Raw genomic sequence first — 19,591 nt, forward strand, 5'->3', positions numbered from 1 at the left:
TTATGTACATATTCAGCATTATTTTTACAGTTTATTTTGTCAGTTATAAATACATACCAGGGCTTGGTTAGGCTACTACATTTAATTTGGCAGACACAAGGCAATTTAGTATCAGGCTGTCCAATTTTAGGTGAATGCAGGTTTGTTTGTCACACCAAGCTGTGCACTTATGTACGTATATGTTGTGCTGTTATATTTTGTCAGTTTTCATGTTTGATTTGGAGTCCCTCCACTGACAAACAGAATACTAAGCAATGTCACATTTCAGTGTTACATAATAGGTTATGCTTGTAAAGATAGCATAGGCCTACAAAAGCAGGAACTATCTCTCCCTCTCTCTCTCTCTTTCTTTCTTTCTCTCTATCTCTATTTCTCTCTTTCTTTCCACCCACCCACTTCCTATTTTCAAAAAATAAGAATAGAGAAAGAATGAGTTGATCCTATTTAGCCCCATAGGCTATCAAAACAAAATGAATTGTCATAATAAGCCAAAACGGAAACACCTGCATCACTTAAACTCAAGCACCTGTTACCCATGCCTCCGTCCCCATAATCTCTTGGTGATACCATATCATATTTTGGGACTCAGGGAGTGCCTGCCACAGGGTCTGGGAGCAGATGGTGGTGAGTGCACACTCTTACTGGAGTAGAAAGCTTCTTGCTTTAAATCAGGGGTGAGAATGGGGTCATGTCGGCTTCCCTGCTGATCGAGATACCCATTAAAGCAGTTGTGATGAGAGAGGCACTCTGGATCATGAGATGAAAAAAATGAGATTGTTTATGAAAAACGACTATGGTATCTTAATGATCAGCATAGTAAACTTCGTAGATAGTAGTATATTCATGTGTCCTGTAGGGTAAAAATAAGCCCCTGTGTTTATAGCCTACTTGGGTCTTAAACAGTGAAATACATATATGTAATCTTAGAAATGTTGCACTCGTTATTCGTTGACGCTACTGCCAATTAACGTCATAACAGATGTATCATGCGTAGCTTATTCCACCAGATGTATAATGAGTTATTTTATAAACATTCTGTTTGGGGTAAAAGCATTGAAATACTAATCAGCATGCAGCTGAAGAATGTATCAATCAAATAAAACATTGTTGTCAAACTGAAAGCTTAGACGGTGCTGATGCTGGATCTCCCTCTGGAGACTGACCTAGATAGGATTGTGGCTGGAGATAACAACAGGCCTTGCAAACCCTGGATGTAACCACTATAAAAGTATCTTTCTTTATCTCATCAATGATTTATATACACAAACTATTACATGCCAATACATAGTATAGGTGAATATATACATGTAAAATGGAGGTATATATATTATGCTGTGTCCAGAAGTAGGCAAAAGGAGGTGGGAGCAGTTCCAATCATCCATCTGTAAAGGGGAGGTGTAAATACATATTCTTAAAATTAAGCATTTTTTTACGGTTTGCATTTAGGTTCAGCTTCCAGTCACTTCGACTGTTCTGGCTGTAAGGCCTCCTCTGGCCTGTGACATCATAATTGGAAACGTCACAGCATTATGTAATGGCCCTCCTCTCATGGTCTTGTGGCGAAGCGTTTGTGCTCCTGTAAGAAACACGTGCCTGTCACCCTTTCACCCTACCCACCACAACATAGGCTCACATGGTGTACACATGCGTCCTTACACCTTTTCATGAATTATCTTCCTCTCTCTCTCTCCCTCTGCCCCCCCCTCTCACCCCCTCCCTCTCTTTCTGAATATATAAGCTATTGCTCTCCTGTATTTCCATTTATATGGGACCAGACTTAACAGATGAATCTACAATTGTCCCCTAGGGCAAAAGCTGGTAACATTTATCCATGCCAAGTCTTAGCTTACATACTGAATACAAATTGGCAAGCAGTCAACCAAAGATGAATGACAGTCATTTTCATATATTATACATAAGTTGAAGTTTTGTTGTTTAAAACCATCATTTTTGTACTGATTCAACGGCCATTGCACAAAACAAAACAGCAACCAATGTCTAAATGTTAGAGCAAATAGCATACGCCTCAGTCAGTCATGCTACCATTAGGGAGTTGATATAGCATAATGCATCAGCAATCTGTCTCAACTCATTTGCCATCTTTTTTTTCCTGTTGTGCACTCACGCCTCACTGTGTCCATTAAGATGAAATAGGTCTGATTAATTATGAATGAACGAGGCTTTTGACTTGAGCAGAAAGCGCTAATAGAACCCAAACAAGGTTTTTTTCAAGGACTCACAATGCATAGCAGCTAAGGCTATAGCAGGAGGTAAATGAGGTTAATGCAAGCAACCATCAGGCCAGAGTCTGTATCATTTGGTTTCATTTTCTGGATGAATTCTGAAACTTCCCGTCTATCTCCACTCTCCACTCTCACACAACCCAAACAAACATGTGAGATGAACTGAGCCCATATAAGCATGCGACCCCAGTTTGTTTTAGAGCCCCTGATATACAGGTTTTATCAGATTGCTCTATGTAGGACACTATAACACCTTAAGTTCAAAAGATAGGAGTGTTGTACATGTATCTGCCTACTGTGTATTTAGTAGTTTAACCACTATGACGGGTTTAACCATATGAATAGCTGTGTTTGCCATTTAACACAAAAATGTGATTTTGAAAAGCAGTTATTGGTGGTCAGTGTTTAGAGTTTTGAATAGAGTGTTTCATTTGGCAGGAGATATGGGGGGGTTTGCATTTTCTGTGTGCAGTTTTTGAGTTATGTGTAAAGTTTGGAAAAAATTACTCAAAGTTTCAGAAAACGTGTGTGAGCAGTTGTAAAGAAGAAAAAAAACCTAACAACTGTACTATACTACAACTTCAATACATGATGCATGCTATAACCAGAAATCATGTTTTTTGTAGGAATGGATAAGACTAAACTCTAGAGGGCCGTTTGCCTGAGAGTGAGACAGGCTTTTTTTTTTTTAAACCATACAGTCAAAAAAATACATTGACCTAATGAAGTGGGAAAGAAAGAAAGAAAAGAAAATTCTAACACTCTCAGGCATTCTGTCCTTTCATTAGTTTGTGTCCTCGCTATTGTCCAGGTGGAAAAATACCAGCATCTCCTTGGAGGAAGCAATGAAAAGAGCGACCGTTGCTCCGCTGTGAGAGCTGTAATCCTGCCAGCCACCTCTCTCCGGCTGCACAATGGAGAATCAGATATCAGCTGCCCAGGCTTCTCGGCCCGCCAACACCAGGACAAAAGATCCGATTATAACGGCCTGGCAGAAAAAAAGAGTACGTTGAAAAACAGGCCAGTCGGTCACGAGGATGGGGGATTGTTCGGTTAGATCCATCTTTTCATCCGGCATCCAAAAGGCAGGATTTCACTCAGGCCTTCCTCTGCCACACCATGGAATACCCGACATAGAAGATAGATGATTGAGGGGTTAAGTCAGGACAGAACGAGAGGCGAAGTGTAAAATGGTTTGTTCAGAGTACTTGTTCTTGCACAGTCAGACCTTTCGTGAATTTGAAGTTGCGGCTAACAGCACCATGAAAGTCCTTAAAAGCTTTTTAGTGTCTTAGCATTCACAAAAATCTGCCATGCACTTGTTTTTAGTTGGGTCTTGTGTGGAGTTCCCTGTCACATCTCTCTAGATTCTGTTGTGTGCAATTCGTAGTATTGTGTGTGTGTCTGTGTGTGTGTGTGCATATCCACTGCAGTACTTTTATTCCTGGGTAGCTCTTGGCCCATCCATTAGATGCTAGTATGTGGTTATGTGTGTATGGGTATGTGTACTGTGTACTGTGTACTGTGTATGTGTGTTTGTGTGTGTGTGTGTGTGTGTGTGTGTGTGTGGTGTGTGTGTGTGTGTGTGTGTGTGCGTGCGTGCGTGCGTGCGTGCGTGCGTGCGTGCTTGTGTGTGTGTGTGTGTATGTCTGCGTGTGTGCACGTGCGTGCATGTGTGTGTGTGTGTGTGTGTGTGTGTTTATGTGTGCGTATGTGTGTGTGTGTGTGTGAGAGAGAGAGACACCCCTAGGGTTGACAAGCTCAAACCAGGGCTCACTGGCAAGCTGAATAGCCATTGCACTCCAGCATTTCACTTATCACTGCCTTTAAATAAAACATCACCATTATGTAAGCTTTCTCCTTTTAAAACTGAGCACTACTCCTCTGTCGACTACTAATATCTGCCTTCCTCTTTTCCCCTTACCCATCTCTCTCATTGGTGTCAGCCTTAATTTCTTTTTCAAATATCATTTCTTTAAATATCTTTCATTCTGCTCTGCCAAAGCACCGATTACCAAGCAACTTAACAATGCTAAAAATGGCACAAATGAAAACGTGCTAGTGGATGTTCTCCCCATCCTCTCTCCTTCCCCACACTCTGTTTGCCCAGCGCTGTGGGAGTCAGCCAGCCAAGCTGGCACGTTCAGAGGCATGTGCGACACGTCAGCCTGTCTGTGCCCACCCCAACCACCCCCACCCTACGCCGTCGCGGACCTAGCGGTGCCAGCATTCCCTTTGGCCCTCTCATTATTTTTATGATTGGATCCGATCGATGTGTAATCATGAGTGTCGGTCCCTCTGTCCATCCATGTCGCACCCCAGAACATTGGGAATATTGAGCTGAGCACTGTCCTTCTTCCTTAACAAGGGCACCACTGTTATAACCCCTCAGGGCACCACTGTTATAACCCCTCTAAACCTCTAAAGCTCTAACTCATAGGCAGAAGTCTGAGCCCACCAAAAAGGTCAGCTTTCACTGGAGCATGCTTCCGGTCCGTAGCTGTTATAGAGGTTATATATCACAAATGCAATGGAATGCACTGTATGTCTCATTGAACATTACATCAGTGCATGAGAGTGTGATCAAATGTTCTGTGCAAATGTGTAATGGTTTCAGTTCATGTTGCAGGCTGGCCAGGATCTTGTCTCTGTCTAGGGTTATGGATTTGCATTATTTTCATCCATGAGACAGACATCGGTTCATGTATTTGCTCATCCACCCGCCCCTCTCCGTGCACAGCCTCTCCTCTCCCATCTCCCCCCGCCAACCTCCAGCCAGTCCTCCGTAGAGCTGCGAATGCATTCTTGCCCAATCCCTGCAAATCAGCCTTCAAGGCCGTTGTATTTGTCTCTGCTGCCAACAAACATTAGCCTCGACTTCTGCGGGTTGAATAGGCCTGAAAGGATAACAGTAGCGTCTCTGTTCAAAAGGAGAGATGTCACATTGCAACGGCAGAGCATTTTTCAAGGACTGGGTCTATCTTTTTTACTCAAAGATTGGTTACCCTAGTAACTTGTCGCTTAGCAACCACATCAGGGCAGTCGCCATTGCTGTATAATGTCTGGCCAACAGTGTGAAGAAGGTGGGGTGGTGAGAGACTGCTGGGGCTATGTTCACATTCAGTTGGGAGGGAATTGGTGGACTCATGTCACCCCTGCACGCTCTGCTCACTCCTTCCCGCCCCTCATCACAGCCATGCTTGGTTTCCACGACAACGAGGTATGAAGACACAGGGCCGTCTGACCGTGCCATTTGCCAGAACTGCATCTACCATATGGACTGTCACTGACCTCTCCTGAAATGATCTAATCCAGATCCGTTTACATCTGTGAGTAAGTATGGCGATCAGATGCATGGGCATTTGTTTGAATTTGAACCTCGACTTGGTCTTTTAATGTTACACATAGACAAAATCAGTCTGAGTTCTGTTCTCTTTAAAGATTCTGTTTCTCAGAGCACTCGAAAAACTCATTTCCAAATGGCCCTACTTATGTGAGAGACTGATACCCTCATTTTTATGGAACTGTTCTCGTAACTAGGCTATAATAGCCACTCATGAATCAGACCACAGATATGGACAGGAGCCATCTGCATCCATACCGCTGAAATCAATGCCAGGACTGGACCACTGCCTGCTGCAGTAGTTCATGTGCAGGTCGAACAAAACAAGATAGGCCTTCGAACAATAGCTAGCAGCCATGAAGGGCCAACCTGAGGAAGAAACTCTTCAGTATTTTGGGTCCATTTGACCTGAACACAAAGATAACCCAATACTTTGGGCACACATTAATTCACTTCCTCCACTGCGTTTATTGTGACTTGATACACTGTGTGTCTTTCAGCTGTAGTTCATTTCCCTGCTGCTTGCCAGTGGCCAGCTGTGAGAGGCTGCAGTGTTTTTTGTTGGCACAGACGGACAGATGTTTCGGAGGGTTCTTACCCTGATTAAAACCAAGCCACCCTCTAATCACACCAGTCAAGTATGGCTACTCAGACTCTGTGGGCAACACGTTTTTTTCCACTAAATAGCGAGATTGTGTTGTTACCAAGCTGGGTCACCATTTTGGTTATACTTCCCTGAATCACTGAAACATGGTGAAATAGTGTTCATCTGAACTAGAAATTGTTTAAAAGTATAACTTTAATTTTTTGATGAAATAAAATAAACTGAATGAAAACAACTTTTAGAGGTTATGCATGCTGCCCCAAGTGACTTACTGTAAAATGATGATGCAGTATGTTCAAATCTCCATGATGTGACGGGGAAAAATCTCCTACCATCAAAATGTCTATTCCTCTCACTGACGTATTTCATTTGACAACCTGTGGGGAATCCTGTGAATATTTCAGCAGTAGACAAAAGTGCTCCCTGAAGTGTGGCAGGCATAGAGGAGAGACAGACCACATAACAAAACAGACTGAATGTTATGAGAAGCAACCAAATGGCACACTGTCAGTCTGTTTTTTTAATATGCTGTTCTACATATGTTAATTTCCCTTTATACACACTATAACCACACTGTATGTTCTTTTATCTGCTCACTTTGAATTACCAATTTGTATGAATGAAAAGAACCTGTCTTGCCTATACACACTGTTACCTCAAGAGACAAAATGTCAGCCTTAAGAGCCTATTGCTGGAAATGAGATGGTGATCAACACTCTGAAAGTGTAATGTCTGTGCAGTCAAGAGAGGATCCTGATATTGTTTACTCATTCAACTCCAGAGAAGTCCAGAACTCATTACTGTATGCACCCAATGACCACTGAGGCCATCACAATTTGCTATTAGGGCTCCACCTGGTGTCTTTAATAGGACATTACCTCACCAAAATATACTATGTCACTTGACTCAAAACATCTAATGGCTTTTTGCAAATTTATCAACTTAATCCGGTAAGGGATATAGCATTATGTGTTATGTATCATGAGGAAAAGCTTGAGTAATGTGCATTTTTTTTTTTTGTTTACTGAAATTATAGTTGTAGTTGGGCACAAGACTGAGAATCGCTTTGGACAACTTAGCCATACCACACAACACATATAAAACCTTATAATAAAATAAAACTACAATATTGCTCTTCATTTGGATTCATTTCTTGATGTCTCAGTGTCAAGGTAGACTATACCTGATGACAGAGCATTAGACAGAAGTAGTATCATCTTACTTTGGCACATCACTAAAAGGTTTATATTTATATACCATCATTTGATGATACACTACTGAAAATTTCATTCAGAGAGGATAAATTCAGTTTCATAAACTTCAGTTATGTGTGGAAAGGGACTAGGGGAAGATATACAGCAGATCTTACAAATCCATGCAATATCAAGGACACTTGATATTTGCACATATCTTTTACAGTTTTTCTTTAAATGCTTACACACAACATTTTCCCATGTAACTCAAACAGCAAAACACCACACAAAATCTGCAAAACTTCAAGCTCATTCTCAGCCTTTCACTCAGTTTTCATGAAACGCTATTTGCAAACCAACAAACAGACTTTGAACACACGTGTGCCTTTTTAAGGCTCTGCCCTTCAAAATTCAAGACATGTATACCAGATCCAAAGCAGGGCATTGGTTGTGTTGCTGCTATGTTGACAAGTTGTTATGACTAGGCCCAAATAGGAGGCCGGGTAGAGTCACATAGTCTCTGTTTAATGTATGTATCATGTACAAAGGGTCTTTTTTTTCTTTCTTACATAGCCTACCCTAAAATACTGTGTATGATGTGTCTCATACTGAACACACTGAAAGACTATTTTGGTAATGCATTCTGCATTTTTGTGTTGACTAAATATATTTCCGTTTGCTGTGTTGAACTTTATTGCTAACTTTTTTGTATTTTGCACACTCTAGAGGTGCACTGTGTGGTGAAACACTTTAGTGTTTTGGAAAAAAGGACTGACATTTGTGAAGATGTTGGAGCCATTTCTATCCACCTTTTAGTTAGCTTTATTTTAGTGTTACTTATTTTAGCCACTTGGGGGAGTATTGCACTGGGTGTGGCACGTCACGGGAAATTGGGTATATCTACATGTGTGATTACTCAATTAGGGAAAGGTGTGGATGGCGGGGAACACACGGTTCTTACCGTCGCTCTGAAACCCACTTCACCGACAGCATCTTGTTAATAGGCAAACAGCACTGGGTGAAAGGACCAATTTTATGTATGAATTTATACCTTTATAATAAACGGGAACACCACCCAAAGAGAGTTCATGCCTGGACAAAGGATTATTTGCTACGCGTTGGGAACACTTTGCCGTCCACACTGAGGCTAATAGGATAGCCTCCACACATGTATTCAGTGTATTGTAACCAGCTTGGTCAAATTGCTGTATGAAGTGCACTTTAACACTATAACTGCAAAAGGAATTAGCCTGACAAAGTGTGTTAGAATTATCACACTAGTGTGTTATTAGTGATTGAAAAGGTTTAACCATATGAATAATGTGTGTGACATTTGTGACAAAAGTTAGATTTTGAAAAGGGATCATTGAGTTTTGAATGCAGTGTTTTATTTGGGAGGAGATATGAGGTGTTTTGCATTTTGCGTGTGCAGTTTTATGACTTGTGTGTAAAGCTTTGAAATATTCAGACCTAGTGTCAGAAACATGTGTAAGTAAATTGTTTTTGAATTATTTATTGTTTTTGAATTGTTATTAGTCCCACATCAGGTTTTATCACCAAAAAAAAACATTTTATATCAAGTGTAAGTGTCTTCAGAATATCTGAGATCACAATGCTTTTACAATGCCCCCCATGATATAACCCTGTGGTTTTAACCTCAGGACACAATGCTGACTACTGCATGTTTATAACACATCAGTGCGAGGCCTTCTGTTCATGTGTTACAGTATTACATGTACAAAGAGGATACGAGTGCTCATCTGTTCATCTCACAGAGAAAATGAACATTTCCTTGTGAATGTGATGTGGAATGGCTTGCTAAAAAACACAAGTGTCACTTTTCTTAAGGGATAACAAAAATGCACAGTGACACATCTTCACATGACTTTGCTTCACAAGTACCTGACAAAAATAGACATTCACGTGTTGAAGATGATGAAGGTCATTTTAGTGACCTCAGGATACAAAACCAGAAAAGCCACATGATCACTTTGATCAATCAGGCCTGATCAAGATGATATTAGTCTTGGGCTGATTGGGTTTATAAATACATTTGTTGACATAATTCAATGGGATATTTAACCAGATTGCTCTCTGAGATGATGCTACATATATTTCCTAAAAAAGTTTCCACATACAAATACAAACACCCACATACATATATAATCACACTTTTGTTTCATACACACTAGTGCCAAATACACAGAATATACCAGCAACCCTTACGGCAGTGCACCGCCATCATAGTCCTTCCATGTGCTGATATCCCATGACTGCATATTCAAAGTATTTTCTTTCAGAAAACAACCTGGATCATTCACAGACCCCAAATCTCCACATTGAAGAAATCCATAACAGGTACTGTGATCATGATTAGGAAACAATTCCCCGGGCCAAAAATTCTAAATCAGTTAGACTGCTCTTTGGCAAATGTAACTTACAAACAAGTAAACCAAATAGAAATGATTAAAACGATCTTCACAGGTTTCTCACATTTTTCTATATCCTTGTCTTTAGAAAAAAATCATAAAAGTAAAAAAAAAAAAAAAACATCTCTTTAGTCTTGCCTTGAACTCGTTGGTTCAGTTACAGGAAGTTCTCATCTTTGGACTGAAAGCAGCTTCCCCTTCTCTTTTCTCAGTGTCCTCCTGTCATCTCCGCTTTCTCCACAGACCTATCTCACCAGCGCTCTCTCTCTCTCTCTCTCTCACACACACACACGCTACACAGGGCTCTCTGGACACAGCTCTGACATCAATCTCCCCCAAGTCTTGTCTGCCGCATGTCTCTCTCTCAGCGCCCATTTCCATGGCGATGCCATTGGATGGGGTGGTCCAAGCAAAAGGGTAATGTGTCTATGTCCCCTCCTGGCCCGCGCTGTGGTCTGTGGGGGCGGGGGGCTCCTCTGTGCTGGGGGACTGAGCCCCACCTGGCCCATCTGGAAGGGAGAAGCACAGAGACAAGAGGGACCTTTGGTGAGAGCGTGAACCGCAAAAAGGGAAAGGTGGACTGTGATTATAGGCTGTAGAGGAAGGGTGTCTTATGAGTGCAATTTTAAATGATGCAATGTTGTTTAACTATGTTTATGAATACCATAAACAAAATGCAAGAAATTATTTTTGATTTGTATATTTACTCCCATTGTGGGAAAGAGAGAATTTTTATTTAGGATAGAGAAAGGCGAATGCAGAATCCCAGAGGGAGAGTATCCTTTATGAGTAGGTGCCATACCAGTGACTGACAGCTGCGCTAGTTTGAGGGGCAGGTCTGTAGGGCTGACCCCTGCCGGTGAGCCCAGGATGTCAGGGAGGGCGTTGCGACGACCGGAGCGGCCAGATGAGGCAAAGTCCAGCATCAGCTCCACCTCCGTCATCTCTCAGCCAATCACCTGCCTGCTAGCAATCACAGATCCATGAGAATACAATTATAAGTAGAGTGAAGGAGAAGGCATCAGTTATAAAAATCCAATGTTATTTCTACAGGTAAAGCCTTGACCTATCACACTGTAGTTAATATGTGATGTAGATATGTTTTTGTCTATTTACAGCAGTGTTGCTTTCAGCTGGTTTATTAACAAATGGTTCTACGAGTGAAAAGGCATTCATTTAGAACCGTTTTTAGTTTTTAGTTTTTTAAGAACAAGGATGGAACCTTGTTAGGGTTAGAGCCAGTCCATTATTGTTACAGTATAGTTGTAGCAACATGCAAATCAAGTGGTAATACCAAATGTCCTTATAATATCTCCAGTAATACCAGATATCATAATAAAATCTGGAACATAAAAGAGAATAGGAAAGACAAAATATCACCTAGCAAACCAAAACATGGAAGTGCTCATGAAAAAAAAAACACACATTACCTACTGTCCTCCACTTGGGGGAGCTGTTGTACTATAAACAGACCTATAAACCCTTTCCCTCATAAACTACTGACACATAAATATTTTTTCCCTTTGGAACAACCTTTGGCGCTTCAGTATTAGCCGCCTATACTCCACTCTGATCAACTTTTGTCCACTAATATCATGCCAGCTCACGCTCTTTCACACAGAAACACTGCAAGAATGCTAAAGTCACCATAATAACAACAAGAACTTAAAACGACTACAGAACAATGCCAGAAGATGTGTTTATTAAAAACTACTTTACTCTACCATTGGAGGTGAATTCTAATGTGGGGACTGGTGAGATCAAATCAAGCTGCCTGATGACTGGGCTATTACATGGGGAGCCGGCTGTGAGAACAACAACCAAATATTTCAGATACTTACCATGAAATACTGATCACTATATGGCACTATCATAAGAATTTGTCTTGTACTAAATGTCATGGAGGGAGTTTATTTGAAGCACATCTGTCTATGTATTTACATGTGTGTAAAATCAATATATCTTTTTTTGTCTCTTGTTAGCTGTCTTCCCAACACTCAACAGGCCAACCTGATTTCCTTGTTGACAAAGCACAACCAAGAACTGTCGCCTCCAGTTTACCGCCCGACCACTCACTTGACACAATTCATTACATGCTGCCGAGCACACAAAAATAAACAACATGGCCCCCATTTCAGTACGTAAGTCAATAGCACCCTGAGGGAAGGATCTGTCGTTGATTAGGAGAGACCATGCGACGTGCTTAAGGACATCCATGAAGTTATAAGAACAGAGACACGTCTGCACTCCACTCCCTGAGACTGATCAGGCTGTGGTGATTCTCCACCCCTATAAAACATGCTCCTACGATATCCTGTGAAAAATACTCTTTGCTCTCTCAGTTCCTCTGTCCCCCCTATTTCTACTCACAGTCTACTTAATGACAAAGTGAGAAAGAAAAGGACTAGATGAAGGGATCAGAGAGAGACACTATCCTATTTGAATAAGTGCCATAAACTAACAAGCCATGTGTTTTTTCACCATTACAATAAGACCGCACCTAGAGTACACTGTGCACACTTTTCCTTTCTATCTCTTCCCAGCTCTACTCTGCCTGTTTGACTCACAGGCTTTCCTTTACTACATAGTTCCCTATCTGACAGCGAATCTCAGTTCCATTACTCCTTTAATCTTAACCTTATCTCCCACCTGCAGTGCTGTGGAAACACACTCACAAGTGAAATAATCAATAAAAGCAGAGCAAGCTTGGCAACTTCCTACTTGAATACATTTGGTTGCACACAATTCAAACAGAAACTATTTGCCTTTGCCTAATGCAGTGAATCCTATTCTCACTTTAACCTTACGGAAAGAAGAAGGTCTTCTGTCAAATGTAATATTTGTTTGTTATAAATTCTGTCCATATTTGTCTTTCAAAACACTGCTTTTTTGTGAGTCTTACACTGTCTGCTTCAGAGCCCAACACACCTCTGCAGTCAGACATCCGACAAGTACACAGAGCGAGGAGAGAAAGCCGGAGGGGGAAAGAGGGATTAGAGACAGATGCTGCTGAGAGAGAAAGGAGAAATGGAAGAGAAGAGTGTGGAGACAAAAGTCAATAGCAAGTCTGTAAAAAAAAGGGGGGGGTCTCAGGGCGATGATGTCTGGGTGTTTGGCTTCCCTGCTATTATATGAAATGGTTAGAGAGAAACAATAATCACTTCACCTAGAGGATGATCAACACAAAGAAAAAAAGGCAGAGACAAACAAAAGGCAGGAAGAAACAGGGACAGAGGATAGCAATGAGTACATACTAGACAGGATAGAGGTTAGTAATGAGTACATACTAGACGGGATAGAGGTTAGTAATGAGTACATACTAGACAGGATAGAATAATGAGTACATACAAGACAGGATAGAATAATGAGTACATACTAGACAGGATAGAGGTTAGTAATGAATACATACTAGACAGGATAGAATAATGAATACATACTAGACAGGATAGAGGTTAGTAATGAATACATACTAGACAGGATAGAATAATGAATACATACTAGACAGGATAGAGGTTAGTAATGAATACATACTAGACAGGATAGAGGTGAGTAATGAGTACATACTAGACAGGATAGAATAATGAGTACATACTAGACAGGATAGAATAATGAATACATACTAGACAGGATAGAGGTTAGTAATGAATACATACTAGACAGGATAGAATAATGAATACATACTAGACAGGATAGAGGTTAGTAATGAATACATACTAGACAGGATAGAGGTTAGTAATGACTAGACAGGATAGAGGTTAGTAATGAGTACATACTAGACAGGATAGAGGTTAGTAATGCGTACATACTAGACAGGATAGAATAATGAGTACATACTAGACAGGATAGAATAATGAGTACATACTAGACAGGATAGAATAATTAGTACATACTAGACAGGATAGAGGTTAGTAATGAGTACATACTAGACAGGATAGAGGTTAGTAATGAGTACATACTAGACAGGATAGAGGTTAGTAATGAGTACATACTAGACAGGATAGAATAATGAGTACATACTAGACAGGATAGAATAATGAGTACATACTAGACAGGATAGAGGTTAGTAATGAATACATACTAGACATGATAGAATAATGAGTACATACTAGACAGGATAGAGGATGGTAATGAGTACATACTAGACAGGATAGAATAATGAGTACATACTAGACAGGATAGAGGATGGTAATGAGTACATACTAGACAGGATAGAGGTTAGTAATGCGTACATACTAGACGGGATAGAGGTTAGTAATGAGTACATACTAGACAGGATAGAATAATGAGTACATACTAGACAGGATAGAATAATGAGTACATACTAGACATGATAGAGGTTAGTAATGAGTACATACTAGACAGGATAGAGGTTAGTAATGAGTACATACTAGACAGGATTGAATAATGAGTACATACTAGACAGGATAGAATAATGAGTACATACTAGACAGGATAGAGGTTAGTAATGAGTACATACTAGACAGGATATAGGTTAGTAATGAATACATACTAGACAGGATAGAGGTTAGTAATGAGTACATACTAGACAGGATAGAGGTTAGTAATGAATACATACTAGACAGGATAGAATAATGAGTACATACTAGACAGGATAGAGGTTAGTAATGAGTACATACTAGACAGGATAGAGGTTAGTAATGAGTACATACTAGACAGGATAGAATAATGAGTACATACTAGACAGGATAGAGGATGGTAATGACTAGACAGGATAAAAAATACACCATAATCAACAGCTGCATTCTGATTCTGTAAGAGCTGTCAGTGTTAATGCATGAAGCGAATCTCCTGAAGTGAAGTATGGTACATCATTTGTAAACCAATGTTCCAGCACTGCACACAAATATGTGTCTCGAGCCCCCAGCAAATCATTCCATGCACATTGTTATTAAGCTGTTTTAGGGGTGGTGGTGATGGTTCCCATGGAAACGTGGCTGGTGCAATCCGTGCCGAAGCAGGCATTAACCTGTGCTCAGACGCTGAGACGTTGGCTGAACTCAAGTAAGCTTTTCCACAGTGTGGCATGCTCTCCTTCCCCCTCTCTCTCTTTCTCTCTTCCTCTCTTTTTATCAGGCAGCTTGTTGGGATCACACAGTGACAGCCGTGGCAGAGCTGGGCGAGGGCAGAGGGAGGCTTAGAGGAAGCTCTGCCAGCCTCCTCTCCGGCTTCACAGACACTGCCTCTGTAATCCATATTGAATGAAGGTAGAGGATTACGTGCAAAAGGGAGCCCTAAAGAGGAGCTACATCCTTACCACTTCTACCTTTCACACCAATCTCACACCATTCTCACTTTCTTCCCTATCATATTTCTACCTCTAATTATGGATAAATGGACCAATAAATATGACAACAAAATAGTCTATCTATTTATCCATCCATGCTATCTATCTATCTATCCATCCATGCTATCTATCTATCCATCCATGCTATCCATCCATCCATCCATGCTAGCTACCTATTTATCCATCCATCCATCCATCCATGCTATTTATCTAGTTTTTATTTTTCTTATGCCCAGTTACTTCCCCAGACCACATCTACTGTGCAAACTTGACCTGTCCTGAAACATCCATTTCAGCCGGACATCAACCGAGAGCGAATGTTTCAACAGTAATCACCAGTCAGCACCACTGCGAGGCAGTATGCTTTTCATAGAGGACAGTCTGTCAGATTACGAAAAAAAAAAATGGTGAGATCGGCACTGTCATCCTCGATTAAAAATTGAATACACACTGAGCACAGAGCATATCTGGGGGGGAAGCTGGAGGGGTGCGTCAGGCTTAAGCAGAGGCTGAATTAAATATCATATCCAAAGGAATATGTGTGTGTGTGTGTGTGTGTGTTTGTGGAATTATTCGCTTTTAAATGAATGGTGTTGGTTAGCAAAGAACTAAAAGTGTAACAGGCCTGTAGTTATAAGGTACACCAGCTTTTGAAAAGTTATATGTATTTGACAGCTACAGGCTTGGCCATAGTTTCCACATGCAAATCGCTCCTCAGAGCCTTTAGTGATTTTCTAATTCAACATCCAAATGACAGAGCTTAAGCGAAAGGATTGGTCATCTTCCAAACACTTAACAATGACTTAAAGCACTGGCTCTGACCATTCCAGCAGGGAGCTGGTCTGACAACTAGAGGCCTATTAAGAAATGCCAGATTAAAGTCTTTAAGTCTGGAAGATATGAAATAGCTTCACTCGATACAGCGATCAGCACTTGAAACAGCATCAAGACCATGATATATTAAAATATTTATATATGAACTATATATTTTCATAAGTTATGTTTTATTAAATGCCCATGTTTGGCGAAGTTTGCATTCATTTGAGAATCCTCATAAAAGATGTACAACACAAACCACAACTGTCCGCCCAAACGAAAATCATTCGGGGAAAGGCACTTACCACATATATAAAATGGACATTATGTGCATTGGATCTGCTAAATGACTAGATGTACAGTACAACTAACCAGTTCAGCAGACACAATTAGATATACAGTGTTTCTCAGTCACTTTGGTACATTTCGCAGATCAGAATGAAATTCTCAAAACTGTTCAACCTCCACATCAGGGAAGTGCACATGATAACATCAATTTCATTCTGTTGAGTATTCATGCCAAAGGGTATGTACAACCGTCTGCTGTTTAGTGTTACCCCCAAAAATGCAGATGGGTTAAATCAGTAATCATTATGTGTCAACCATATACTTCATCAGTTTCAGTGACATTGATATTTTTTAGATGTTTGTTAAATTACTTCAAACCTTGATTGTTTACATGTGATTGATGATGATTAATTCAATTTTTCCAAAGGCAAAAAGTGAGTGTAAAACCTCATCGGCCACCAAGCCATAGTGGATGTGCCAGGCCAGCATGAGGGTAAATCCAGTAACAGTGTGACACTTTATCAGACAACAATGTGTATCATATTTTCACCATTGGACTTTACAGGACACAAAATCGTACCTTTCTCAAAATCGTCCACAGGAATCTCATTCATGAGAATGAGAGGGGCTTTGTAAGATGCAGCAAGCCAAATTACGCACAATGTGTGGTCAGTTGGGTCAATGTAAACTTTATCCACAAAAACATGGTTGTATGAATGGTTTTGGGAGATATACTTACTGTTTTGAAAATGTTAAGGATGATTCATGAAATGAACCAAAATGAGTGGGAAAGCTGTTGCTTTTGAAAGGCCTTAGCACAGCAGACTATCACAGTCGGCTCACAAATGCCCCACTAAAAGAGGGGTTACATAAGAGCAGGGGACTATGACTGACTCTGTAAGACAGTGTACGCAAACAGAGAGACACAGTGCTCTGCGGACCAGATTTTCCAAGAGCACTGACTAGACCACTCAAGCCAACGTGGAGTAACGGCCCATCAAAGTCTGACTGTGTGTCGGGGCCACAGACCACCCCCTAGGGTCAATCAAGACAGCAGATCCTGAACGCCTGAGAGATAATTTGCTGGTGATGTTTGCTAAAGCTTCTGATTAATCCTTTAATGTGGAATAGTCCAAATAAATGACAGTAACTAAACTACAGGCCTATTACACTTTTAGTTCTTTGCTAACCAACACCATTCATTTTAAAGTATTTTCCAGATGTTGCATGTGTGGGAAAACTTATTTTTTATTTAATTTTTAAATTAAATATATACTGTCCTATTCAAACTTAACATTCCAGTCAGATTGCATGCACATGCAAACACATTCTGTCCACCTGCTTAAATTAAATAAATTCCTCAGTGGTTAGTTTACTGTAAGTAGACGTAAGTGTTTATGATTTCTCACCCTACATGTCATGCAGGACCAGAATTAAAACTAGGTCACCAAGCCCAAATAAATGGTTGTGCTCAGGGTTGTCACCTAAGGTGGGCCTGTAGTGGGCCTTTTCTGGACAGATGGACGCTGCCTGCGTCTCCTGCTCATGGTCAGGGTGGGTTGTCAAGTTAGCAAGATATTTGCAAATATAAGCTAATGTAACAAATAAAACAATATTACAAATGACAAGATGAACGTGACATATAATACTGTTCTAAACTATAGAAATAATTGCGGTGACAGCACTAATCATAGGATATCTGTAGTAGGCTATTCATTTTACATTTCTGTGAACACCTTCATGACCATCACAACAAATCCTTGGCGATTATTGTACTTTCCCTTATTATTTAGCTTATGGAACGAATCTATGGAAAGCACGAGATGGGTATGCGGTAGCATATTGTCGCAGGTCATTACCAACACGTAACCAAACGGGGAAAAAATGTTCACTTACCAGAGATTGTGACTAAATGCCTGTGGTTACCCGTTGCTCTACAATTTAACCATATTCAGGATGTACCGGGCAGGTACCCTACAGCAACGTATCACCCAACAGGCGCCTGACTAGTCCTCACGACATCCTGACTACGGCTTGTTTAGGTAGACCGTGCAGTTCAAGCGAAATAGAGCGGATGGGCATTGGGTACCAGACAAGGGACGGTACCACTACAGGAAAGCGCAGGGGTGTCCACTCGGCCAGTTGGCAAAGAGGCGGAGAGTGTGAACAAAAATATGTTTGGACAGATGTTATTTGATTTTGTTGGTCTCTGTAGGTCAATAAATATGGGCTACAACTACCAGGAGGAATACAATTTTGTAACATGTCTCTGAATGATACTAGTTTGCAAGAATATTTTGCTTGTGGCTTACAACAGTCAAAACAACTGAGAATGTCTCAAATGAACTGAAAGGAAAACAAGTCTGTGGTGTGGTATTCTATTGTTTTTGTCTTACTGGGTATGATGAGAAAAATGTAAAAAGATGGCAATTCCTGATTGTCAACTCTATAGTGTGTACAAAAAACTTTGAAAAGAGTGGCTGGATTCAACCAGACCCTACATTTAGCTAACTATTTGGTGCAGAGGCTTTTACCCATTCTAACATAGGCCGTATTCCAAACAAATCGCAAGCGAATTACCAACATTGTAATTCAACACCTTTAGAATAACAACAAAAATTGGCCTTCATCAGAACGGAGCTTTCTGACAAAGCCATACAGGCTTTGTACAGCATGACTTGCTGGAGTTATGGAGAATTAATAATTCACCAGCGGCTGACCACTCCTGACCTAACAACTCCTGACTCCACTAGGTGTTTGTCTCCGGTGGGGAATCCTCCTCAACGTGTTTTAAAGACTCAAACAAACTCCTCATATGTTGACCACTATTTCAGCTAAATGCAAATAGTCTTCAAATGTCCAGAGAAGAAAAGGGACAGGCAATGACATCAAGTCGTATATTTCGACTGTTTACACAAGATTGTTGCCATATGTTTGTCTATCAAAAACAAGTAAATACGTAGATACGTAGTTCTGTTCAATGTATGCAACATAAACCACTTAAACATTTGTGTCATAGAAATGTATCAGTTGCAAGACACGCATGCAGTAAAAGTATTCAAATGATTATTTACCAATGCAAAGCAAGCTTGGTAAACTATCCGGTTTCACCAGTCTGAAACACATGCACATTGTAATTTAAGTGTGTGTGTTCCTGTTGTTCAACTGTGTTCCTGTGGCACGACTGGTAGAGTAAGGTGCTAACAGCATCAACATTATGGGTTTCCTTCCTAGGGTCCACACATAGACAACTGATTTATATAACTGAAATATATATATGTGCTGTAAGTCACTTTGGGTAAAAGTGTCTGCTAAATAAGTACATGTAATGAATGTAAGTCAACACGTAGACACTGATGTGCTGACTGTC

The 19,591-nt window shown here is 40.5% G+C and overlaps 1 protein-coding gene across 2 annotated transcripts; it reads right to left on the minus strand.

The window, feature by feature from the left end:
- Window positions 1–8,880: 8,880 nt before the first annotated feature.
- On the minus strand, window positions 8,881–18,301 carry LOC116222444 (cAMP-dependent protein kinase inhibitor alpha-like). 2 transcript variants are annotated; one of them, XM_031576580.2, is made up of 3 exons: window positions 18,118–18,301; window positions 10,615–10,775; window positions 8,881–10,321 (listed from the first exon to the last, which is right to left on the minus strand). In XM_031576580.2, the coding sequence occupies exons 2-3, from the start codon at window positions 10,754–10,756 to the stop codon at window positions 10,239–10,241; spliced, it is 225 nt and encodes a 74-aa protein (XP_031432440.1). In that variant the 5' UTR covers window positions 10,757–10,775; window positions 18,118–18,301; the 3' UTR covers window positions 8,881–10,238. The 2 variants fall into 2 exon arrangements, with proteins under 2 accessions (XP_031432440.1, XP_031432439.1); XM_031576579.2 differs by having other exon boundaries at window positions 10,615–10,778; window positions 18,118–18,299.
- Between the last annotated feature and the right edge of the window lie 1,290 nt (window positions 18,302–19,591).

Source organism: Clupea harengus, chromosome 11 (assembly GCF_900700415.2).
Source record: "Clupea harengus chromosome 11, Ch_v2.0.2, whole genome shotgun sequence".
Classification (NCBI taxonomy): Eukaryota; Metazoa; Chordata; class Actinopteri; order Clupeiformes; family Clupeidae; genus Clupea; species Clupea harengus.